This window comes from Thunnus thynnus, chromosome 6, assembly GCF_963924715.1.
Source record: "Thunnus thynnus chromosome 6, fThuThy2.1, whole genome shotgun sequence".
Lineage (NCBI taxonomy): Eukaryota > Metazoa > Chordata > Actinopteri > Scombriformes > Scombridae > Thunnus > Thunnus thynnus.
Window position 1 is genome coordinate 12178803 of NC_089522.1, and position 10557 is coordinate 12189359.

A 10557-nucleotide genomic window follows, 5' to 3' on the forward strand; every position below is an offset into this window, starting at 1 on the left:
CAGCAGAGCTGTAAAAAACTATATTCAGCAACGAGACAAGAAAACGAACTGTATTTCCAACATCCACTTTTAATATCACTTTAATTACAAATAATAGGGAAAAAACAGCAATTTCATTCAGGTCCCCGGTCTCAAACAGATCATCCTGATGTCATCCATCTTTTCTTTTTTAAAAATTATCCACGGTGCGCAGGACAAAACAGTCACAGGACCTCACAACACCAGGAGAAACGCTCTACATCACGGTGTCACATCCTGGAGAGAACAAAGAGCAGAGAGGTAGAAACATTACTGAAATTATTCTCATGAAACAAAAAGGACAATTTCTATCAATTATTTCAGGTTCAGGATTTGTCCAGTTCAACTGTTAAAATGCATTATTTCACTCCACTTATCTGCATTGAGAGTATAAGGATGACAAATCTTCTCTTGGGCTCATATTATACATTGTTAGTCAGTTACTGTGATAGTATCAGTTAATAAAGTATGAAAGGTATTGGGGCCCATGCTCTAAAGTTTACCCAAATACATGTAACAGTGTACCAAAGACTGCAGCAAGCATCCAAGTTTTCATTCCAACCAAAACATCCTGCTTCAGTCTGACCATGATGGAAAGTAAGCTAATATATTCAAATTATTTAAAGTACCATTTTCAGGTAAATGTAGTAAAGTATTTCAATTTTATGCCACTTCAAACTTCAACTTCACAAAATTTCAGAGGATTAAATTAAATATTATACTTTATAGTCTACAACCTTTGGCATCTGTAGTTAGTCTTTAATTTGCAGCTTAAGATTTAATACCAAACAATTTTTTTAATGCGTCAAGAAGAATCAGAAAGGGTAAACAATGGATTGCCTAAATGTCAGAGCATCAGATGACACTGACGTTAGCTTCTGATTCAGGGTTAAGGGGAAAGTAAAGGGAAACATAAATAATAGATATTTAGTGGCTGATTCTATTTTTTTGCACCACTTACACTTGTGAAAAAGTGTTACACATCGTAGCATAAGCCTTAACGTTGGTAAACCTTCTTTCAAGTTTGTGAAACCTTTATTTTGCTTATGTAAACAGAAAAAAGAGTATCACTGATATTTACTCATTCAGATCACATTAGACCAGATCCAGATAAAAAAAAACTATACTTAAACTTGTCAAATCATTATTAAAATATTCTGGTCCAGACCTGGTCTAATGTGGTCTGAATGAAGAGATATCAGTGAAATCGCCCCTTTTCCTGTCGTGTGCATCAGTAATAATAATAATAATAATAATAATAATAATCTAACATTTAACATAAAAGGAGCAATTCCGCCAAATAAGTCCGTTCACCTTTGCTACTGTATATAAATGTAAATGATGATACTAATGTAGTTTTGCTGTAATAAACACAGTGACTACTTCATCACCGTCTGTCGCTGTCAATGTCACTGCAGTCTCTCCTTGAAAAAAAAAAATCAGCCTGTGCAGGTGATTATATGTGCACGTGTGAGTGTCTTCTATGTGCTGCCTACATGCATGGTAACTTGTTATAAACATGTAATGAACTTACATGACGCTGCTGTTTTGGGTTTGAGGACTTTGACGTTGGCTTCTGCGGCCTTCATCGCCTCTACTTTCAGCTGCGGCTTCAGCGCAGCCCGCACCGCGCTGGCGCAGATGGCGGAGAAGCGGATGTAGCTGCAGAGAGGACACACTTGTTAGCCGCATGCTGAAGGGCAAGCTACACTGACAGTGATTACACTGAAAAACATAATCACAGCTTCTACTATAAGAACAAACAATGCATCAGGAGCATTAACGGAGTATTACTTTATTAACTGACATTAGCGCTACAAGGTAAAGCGCATGAGTGGAGAAGCTAACTGCAGCTTAGCTTAGCTTAGCTTAACTCCGTGATTGATTTCATCAAATGAGTAACAACAAGGGTTTTGACTAGATATCCAGTTACAATAACAAATTCTACCTATAAAATACTCGCTGAACATGACATACATGTATGTATATATATATTTGTTTTACCTGAGGCCTGCTTGTCTCCAGTATGCAACCATCTTGGCTATGTTGTGGCTTCAAGGACAGGTCGGATATGTGCGTGATGACGTTATTTAAGCCACGCTGTCTTTTTTCTGACCAATAAGAGCAGCGATCAATCATGATTGACAGCTCACACGGTCACTTGTCCCGCCCCTAGGGCAAACCACTTTCTCACACAAAATATTAAAAAGTATATCAATAGCATACCCATTGCACGTATTTTTTTTATAATTAGCTTTTTTGATGTTTACCTTGGAGTAATTTTACTGATTCTGACGATGATAGTGATGACCTGAAGGTATTTATCTGGTCAGCCTGTTGGTAATCTGATGTCAGTTTGTCACCTTAAGTCCTGCATCTTTTCTATCTTTACATGAAGGACATCCTTTGGTAGATTTGGAATGACCTTGAATTAGGTTAAGAAATAACTATGCTGATTTAGTAAGTGTAGCTATTGGAATATATTTATAAAGATCAGTGGTGGATGAAGTATTCAGATCCTTTAACTTCAGTAAAAATACCAGAATCAGAATCTAATGTATTTGCCAGGTAGAAAGTACAAGGAATTTATTATGAGGAAGTATTATGAGCTTGATGTAGATAAAGTATTGCAATAAAAGTAGTAGTTTGGTCCCTCTGACTGATATATTATTATATATGACATCATTAGATTATTAATACTGAAGCATCAGTGTTAGAGCAGCATGTTACTGTTGTAACTGCTGGAGGTGGAGCTAGTTTCAACTACTTTATATACAGTTAGCTAGTTTAGTCCAGTGGTTCCCAATCTAGGGGTCGGGCCCCTCCAAAGGGTCACCAGATAAATCTGAGGGGTCGTGAGATGATTAATGGGAGAGGAAAGAAGAAAAAACTAAGTTCTGATACACAAATCTGTTTTCAGTTTTTGGACTTTTTCGCTAATCTTTGATTTTTGGTGAAATATTGGATCATTTGAACATTTATTGAAATGAAACGTGAGAAGTTTAGAGGGAAAAATCACTATTTGATGGAGGTGTTAACAACTCATAGACATCTGAAATGTGACCCCGACTACACACTGCTTTTTGTAAGATGTCAAAAGCCAAAAAGGTTGGAAACCACTGGTTTCATCTTTAACAATGTGTTGTATTTTAAAAGCTTGTTATATTATCCATTGTGTCAAATCTTCATCTGAAAAGTAACTAAAGCTGCCAAATAAATGTAGTGGAGTAGAAAGTGCAATATTTCCCTCTGAAATGTGGTGGAGTGGAAGTATAAAGTATCACATGGAAATACTTGGAAGTAAATGGGAATGAAGTACAAGTACATCAAACACTGTACAGTTGTAAAGGGGAAACAGCCTTACTAGTGGCAACCTATGATGAATTCACCCTACTATCATTATTACATGGTGACAATAGTCATAATAAACATTATTTAATTATTGTAATAAAGGAATATTATGATGATATTTAGAAAAGGATAGCATAGATCTAAAAGTGCAAACACAGAACAAATCCACCTTAATTTACACATTTATTTAAAGCTGATAATAAGTAAATCAAGAAGTATAGTAACTGTCAAATGAATTTAGGTTAGTAAAAGGTATATTTGCCTATGACATGTAGTGGAGTATGAAGTAACGTAAAAAGGACATGTTTAAGTGAATACCAGTACAACCCCTCAGGTCCTCTGGCATAAGTGCAGGACAAAAATCTTTGGTGGGGCAGCTTTTAGCTTTCATGCTCCAAGCAGCTGAAGATCTGAGAGCAGCTGGACGTGTTGATATCTGTAATGTAAACCTATAACCTACCTCTTTATGACATTTACTTTATTTTATTCACTTATTTTACTGTATTCATGTTGTAAAACTGTATTTTATTTTACCCCCTCTTATCAATTTTGTCTTTGTTAATAAAAATTAAAATTAAAATTTAAAAAACTAATACAAATATAATAATAATAATAATAATAATAATAATAATAATAATAATAATAATAATAATAATAATAATAATACATTAAAATAGTTTAAAACTGAGAGGAAGAGTCAGTAAATGTTTATTGCATTTTAATCATTTTATTTCTGGTGTGCATTTGTTCTACTGTTTACTCTCTACATTTGTTCTCTCTTATCATTAATGACTTGTCAGTCATCTGTGAAGCACTTTGAACCTGTATGAAAGCTACTTTATAAATAAAGTTTGATTGATTGATTGATTGATTGATTGATTGATTGATTGATTGATTGAAATGCAGGTTCCTCAAAACTGTAAAAACTTGAGTACTTGACACTACCACTGTACGTTTTTTAATAAGATAATTTCCTGAGATAAATAAATAAATAAAACCTGGAGTGCAGCACCTGTCTCAGCCAGCAGGAGGCGTCTCGTCGTTAAAGCCCCACTAAAGCTTCCTCCTCCGGCCCGCTCTTCCTTCCTCACCTCGGTCACTGCCACCGGTCACCGGCTCCCGACGCCCGACAGCAAAGCCTGCAAAAATGAAGATCTGGGCGTCAGAGCACATTTTCAAGTGAGTGGTTTTCTGTCGGCGGTGATGTCTTATACAGTTTTGTCTATTGAATGTCATACTTTGTTTCTAATAACTACTTTTTGTGGGTTTCTCCTCGTACTGCCTGGCGCTGCTAACAGTTAACAGTTAGCCTCCTTAGCTGCTAAGGTTGCAGATAAGTTAGGTAACAGTTAACACAAGGAGCCTTCGGTCAAGTTATCTAACACTGTCCCTTTGTTGTTAATGTTAGCACCGTTACCACATTTAACTAATGGTACACCCAGCCGCTATTAGGTTTGTTACAACACATTATTATATTTGAAGGTCCCTCTGAAGTAGATGTAAACTGTTTTAGCTCGCTAGCTAGCCAGCTAGCGTTAAGTTAAGTAGCGGTTTCTGCTGCTAGCATATGGAAGCTAACTTTGGCTGTCTGGTGCCGTAGTTAATGTACACAGATACATTTTAAACATTATTGCAACATGTCATCCAAAAGCTAGCATAAGGTGAAGGGTTTTATGTGGTTTTCGTGTGTGTTGTCGGGAACTGCCAGTGAAGTTGACATGATGTAATCCGCCATGATGAATGTTACATAACGGAGGAGAGACCCTCCGATCTGAATACAACCATCTGCTGTCGGTGTGCTCGTCATTCAGTCGCCTTTGTGTAACAGTTATCAGGGCATTTAGTAGGATAAAGAGCATCTCCTACAGTTTCTAGTAAAATCCATGATGTTAGTCCGCGGTGTGCGGAGGTGGCTCTTCCTCTGTGTTTGGGTTTAATCAGTGACCGTGTCAGCTGATGACCTTCGGCCGGACCATAGACTATATATATAGTATATACACAGTATAATCAAACCGACTACACCCCTGTGTAATATCACTAAACTGTTAAATCATTCAAAATTGTCTCATCTTACAATAATTATATCATAATTATAATATGTTAGAGTGAAGTGTAAGGTATTTGATCTTATTTATAGTTAAAAATAAACAGGTTAGAGAGACTAAATTGAAAATACAGCCCTCAAAGTGCAACCTCAATGCAACACAAGTGAGTACACCTCATGACATTGACATCACCTCATTTATTGTTATTACCATTTTATACATTTATCTGTAAGGGACACATTTATTGATGTAAGCTAACATTGACCCTCACCAGAATGTTACCAACTTTCTGTTTTTAATGTTTTAATATTGGTTTCTAACAGCCACCCATGGGAGACGGTGACTAAGGCAGCGATGCAGAAGTATCCTAACCCCATGAACCCCAGCGTGTTTGGAGTAGATGTTCTGGACAGAAGTGTGGACAAGGAGGGACGGTTACACAGCACCAGACTGCTCAGCACAGAATGGGGTCTGCCTGCCATGGCCAAATCTGTAAGTTAGATAATGAGAGAAATGTTTCAATTATAGAGGTGCTTTCTGTTGATTGATAATGTGATGACTTTTTTTTAAAAAAAAAAATGTTTGTGTTCCCTCCTTTTGTTGCAGATCATTGGGGTAACAAGAACATGCACTTATGTCCAAGAACATTCAGTAGTGGATCCCAGAGAGAAATCCTTTGAGCTCAAATCTACAAACGTGAGTAGTGCTGACATAGATAATGTTATTAAGCACACAGTCAGCAAGATCTGTTGTTGCATGACGCTGACATAAAGGGACACTCGCTCGTCAATCAGGACGGCAGATCAAATCATTCATACTTCAGCTCAAACCAAGAGGTTATACAGAACAAAAACTGTAGAACCGCTATTTTGTACTGTTCCTTAATGTTTTCATATGTTGACATATGCTGAATCATCTAGTGTTGCATCTGTGACGTCTTTGTTGTTGCTACACACTGAAAGTCTTTGTCAAGCTAATTTGAATCTTAATTATTAGGACAGAAAACTGATACATATAATTTTCTCTGACTGAAAATGACTGTGTGTATTTCTAGGGTAACATTTATACTTCTGGTAAAACAGAATTTATTTGGCTTTATAAGAATGTCACAGCAGGTCCGTTGACTAAATCACCTGATTTTCATTAAGTAGTCACAGCCGTTCATTTACCAGCCTTTTGGAAGAAGGCAATGTTTTATAATCTGATTGTGTAAGTTTGTTTTATGACATGTTTGGAGTGATGATGTTTAACTGCTTGTTTAGATATTTAGTGTATCTATTGTTAGAGATTTGACTGGTGTGTTAATTTGTGTCCTAAACACACACACACTAACTGGCCCCTGAGGACTCTTAGCATATAGAGCCAAATATGGTGTTAAATTGTTTGAATTTCTTTATGTGCTTTTCTTCCTGTTTGTGTAACAGAGTGTCTAACAGTGGACATTTCACTTGTCAAACACAGGTGTAACTTATAACATAGATAATTGCTGCTTACTAGTTAGACTGGTGCAGTCGTTAATGATCATTTACACCTGTGTTCATCCTGCTACCACAAGTCAACATGTTAAAAAGACTTAATTCTTCATCTTGTCCATCCAGATTTCCTTCACTAACCTGGTATCTGTAGATGAGAAGTTGACATACAAGCCACATCCGCAGGATCCTGAAAAGTAAGTGACTCATCTCGTCTTTGTATAAATGTCAAAGGTCACTTGCTTTATTAACTAATATTCCTGTGATGTCAGGTTTTCTTACACTTTTCTAGTTTAGTCCTACATGTTTCTCTGCTTGAACCTCAGTTATATTCTGAGTGAAAGTAAACAGGCATATTTCACAGCGGATATTTTGACCTATTATAGTAGGCGAGGTGTTACTAATGATAGCATTAAAGATGGTTCACTTCTTTTTAAGTGTTGTGACAGTGAGCCAGCATGCAGAATGCCAAATGCTGCAAAGTTTTTCCTATAATTAATGTTGTCATCTAGGACTTATCAGTTGAAACCTTCTTAAACAAGGTTTTACACAGATATTAGGTGAAGAACTGTTTCATGAACAGCTAAAATTAAGTCTGCTGGTCCAGTACTTGTTCAGCTTCTCCAGCAGCATCAGTTGGAAGGAACCAGAGCTGCTGTTAATTTTATCATCTTGACATTAATCTGTCAAAATCCATCTGAACATACGGCTCAAAGTATTACTTTTTCACATGGTTTACTTCAACCAAAACAGAGGAAAAGCAGTGACATTATAATAAATTTAAAAGCCAGCAGAATCTAACTGGAAGGTCATGAAATAAACACAAACACCGCAGCATGTTTAACATTGTGTTGATTGTTTTCAGCACTGTTGATGACCTTTTTAATTTATGTGATTGTGTGTTCAGGACGGTGCTCACCCAAGAGGCTCTGATCAGTGTGAAAGGTGTCAGTCTGAGCAGCTACCTCGAGGGTCTCATGGCCAAGACCATCTCTGTCAACGCCAGCAAGGTGAAGCCGCTCTTAAAATCTCCAGATATACCATCATACCAGCGTGGCCCAGCGTCTCTTTTAATATCAAGATGGCTGTCAATACACGTTATGTTTTGTGACACTTGTCCTCTGTTTGTTTCAGGGTCGGGAGGCGATGGAGTGGGTCATCAGACGTTTAAACACAGAAATCGAGGAGTTGGCAGCGACCGCTCGCGGCACCATGCGTGTTCCCATGGCAGCAGCCGTCGCAGACAAATGATCTCAGCCTTCGTGCTGCTTCCTCCACCATCATGAACCGATGGACCTCTCAGACTTTTTCCCCTCAAAGGGGACCTCTCACCTCATCTGCCAGCACAGCCTAATAACCACAGCCCCATCCTTCAGCCCTGCGTATGTTTGTGTGTGTGTGTGTGTGTGTGCGCGTCTCACAAGAAGTCAGTGTTCGCCCCTCCTCAGCAGTCTGTGCCGACGAGTTTGATACTCGCCGCTGTGGGCAGTGACGGGGAGTTATGAGCTGATGACAGTTTAAAAAAACCAAATAAACAGGGTTGAATAGGACCGCACTCGAAGCTCATGGGACGTAGTCTTGTGATGTGAAAGCTCTTTTTTAAAATTCACACTGTGCCTCCACATCATCTCATCAGTCTTCTCTCGTCTTTGCTTCTTCTTTTCAACCTCTCATGTCTCTCTAATGTTTTTATTGTTTGTACATCCTCTTAAACAACAGTGAGCACTGTTAACCGCTGAAATTAAGTCACTTTTCAATAACTTCCTCTGCATCGACTGACCTCGCTTAGTACAGCAGAACTGACCGAAACATCTCAAAACCAAAAACCCCACTAATGCAGGCAGACTGTAACAGAGTTTTAAGAGCAACTCATGTTGAAGTTACAGATCGTATCAGCTGACTTGTGATATTGAGGCAGCAGACGACTTCTCTCCACTGTCCTGTGAGGTCAGATACTGAGAGGACCTGTATCTTTGTGAAACGCCAGTATTTTTTTTTAGTATTTCTGTAGTGGTGAAAACATCAGAACAAAGCTGCTTCTCCTGAAAAACCAGTTATATCCCGCCATATTCCAGATGAGTCTTTTTTTTTTTTATTCCTACCCAGACTTTTGCTTTTCCTCACAGATGAATCTTCTGTGAGCTGTGCGGGTTAAGTAGACAGAAAAAGAGTGCGCTTGTCTTGCATGACGCTGGAATACAAATGTCACTTATCCAGGTCTTGTATAGTCGATAGTCATGAGCCATCAAGTGGAAGTCTACCAGTTTTCTTAGTGCAGGGGTCCAAAGCAGTCCACGGCTCAGGAGCAGAAAGTGACGCTAATAAGGTTGTTTATTTCAAAGCAGTTAAACAAATTGGATTAGAGCGTTTATGTTGTTGTGATGCAGATCCAAGCTTCTGCTCTCTTACAGTCCGTCTGGTTTATTTTGGGTAAAAACAGGTAAAAAAATGACTTGATTTTTTTTTTTTTTAAGTCTCTCTTGTGTTTGTCAGTTTTTTCTCTCATACTGATGATGTGCTGTTCAGTTAAGTGTTATGTGCATACTTGAATGTTTAACTTATTTTCAGCATTTGTTACTTAAAGTGGCAGGAAGTCTTTTTTTGAAAGGTGCAGTGTTACGTTCGGGATCACTGAGTGCCAACATTTAATACATATTTTAAAACGGGCAGAAAGATGGAGATAACTGTATTGATTTAATACCCCAAAACACTTTGAAACTTGATTTGTGATGATGGACGAACCCCCTCTGTAGGCTCTGTCCATTTTTTTTTCCATACTGGTGTTATTTTTGGTATATTGGTGAATACTGGCAAAGGTTGTTGAATGAATTGTTTTTAAAAGCTGTTAGCTTGTGGTGTTTTTTGCAAGTATCAGTACAGTTTTTATACTACATTTAGCTTCTTTATCCCATAGAGAACTCTCAGGTGCTACATAGTTGACCTTAGTTCAGTTTCTCCGTTGGCTTCTGAGATTTAGGCGACATAATTTTCTTCTTTGTCTCGCCTGACAAATTAAATAAGGACACTTATACACATAAAGTTTACATTAAAGGGTTTGTGATGACAGCTAAAGCAGTTTTTAATTGTCAAATTGTCCCTGAATGGAGCTCAGCATCATCTGTCTTCCAAGACGCTCCACAGTCGATCTCAAATAGTTCAGTTGATCCTGTTTATCTACAGTCCTTCGTTTTCACTCCTGCCTCCCTAAAATAACGATGTGTTGTTTGTTGTTGTTCCAGTTCATCATGTCCAGTTCAGGGCTGAAAGTTCACTCCGCTGCCCAACTAACAGCTCAGTATCCACACAGTCTCTCGTCTCATGAATGAAGTGTGATGTATTTCTATGGGGAACATTTTAAGAACAGTGGTTGTAAATAGGATTATATTTATATTTTGGTGGTGTTACATTCCAAGAATGTGAAAATGTAACAGAATCTAAAGAGTGCACACTGAAATGTTTGAAAATAAAGAGATGTCATTGTTTCATGAATATGGTGGTGCAGAGTCTCCTTTAACTGTGGAGGTCTATTCTCCTCTGAGACCCTCTTATCCAACCTGTCGGTGTCCAAACAGACAGACTATCGACATGTTTCCTGTACTTTATGTAGTGGATCCTTTTAGATGTTTCAATCAAATGTTTATTCCAGATTTTGGGTTTCAGTTTTTAAAAAA

The 10557-nt window shown here is 37.9% G+C and overlaps 2 protein-coding genes across 2 annotated transcripts; one reads left to right on the forward strand and one right to left on the reverse strand.

Moving 5' to 3' along the window:
• Positions 1-49: 49 nt before the first annotated feature.
• atp5f1e (ATP synthase F1 subunit epsilon) lies at positions 50-2166 on the reverse strand. Its single transcript, XM_067591729.1, has 3 exons — positions 2023-2166; positions 1553-1680; positions 50-255 (listed from the first exon to the last, which is right to left on the reverse strand). Coding segments are annotated over exons 1-3 (162 nt in total). The 5' UTR covers positions 2055-2166; the 3' UTR covers positions 50-253.
• A 2279-nt stretch (positions 2167-4445) lies between these two features.
• Positions 4446-10375, forward strand: LOC137184253 (PRELI domain containing protein 3B-like). Its single transcript, XM_067591732.1, has 6 exons — positions 4446-4548; positions 5738-5906; positions 6021-6110; positions 7013-7083; positions 7794-7896; positions 8021-10375. The coding sequence occupies exons 1-6, from the start codon at positions 4517-4519 to the stop codon at positions 8135-8137; spliced, it is 582 nt and encodes a 193-aa protein (XP_067447833.1). The 5' UTR covers positions 4446-4516; the 3' UTR covers positions 8138-10375.
• The last annotated feature ends 182 nt before the right edge of the window (positions 10376-10557 follow it).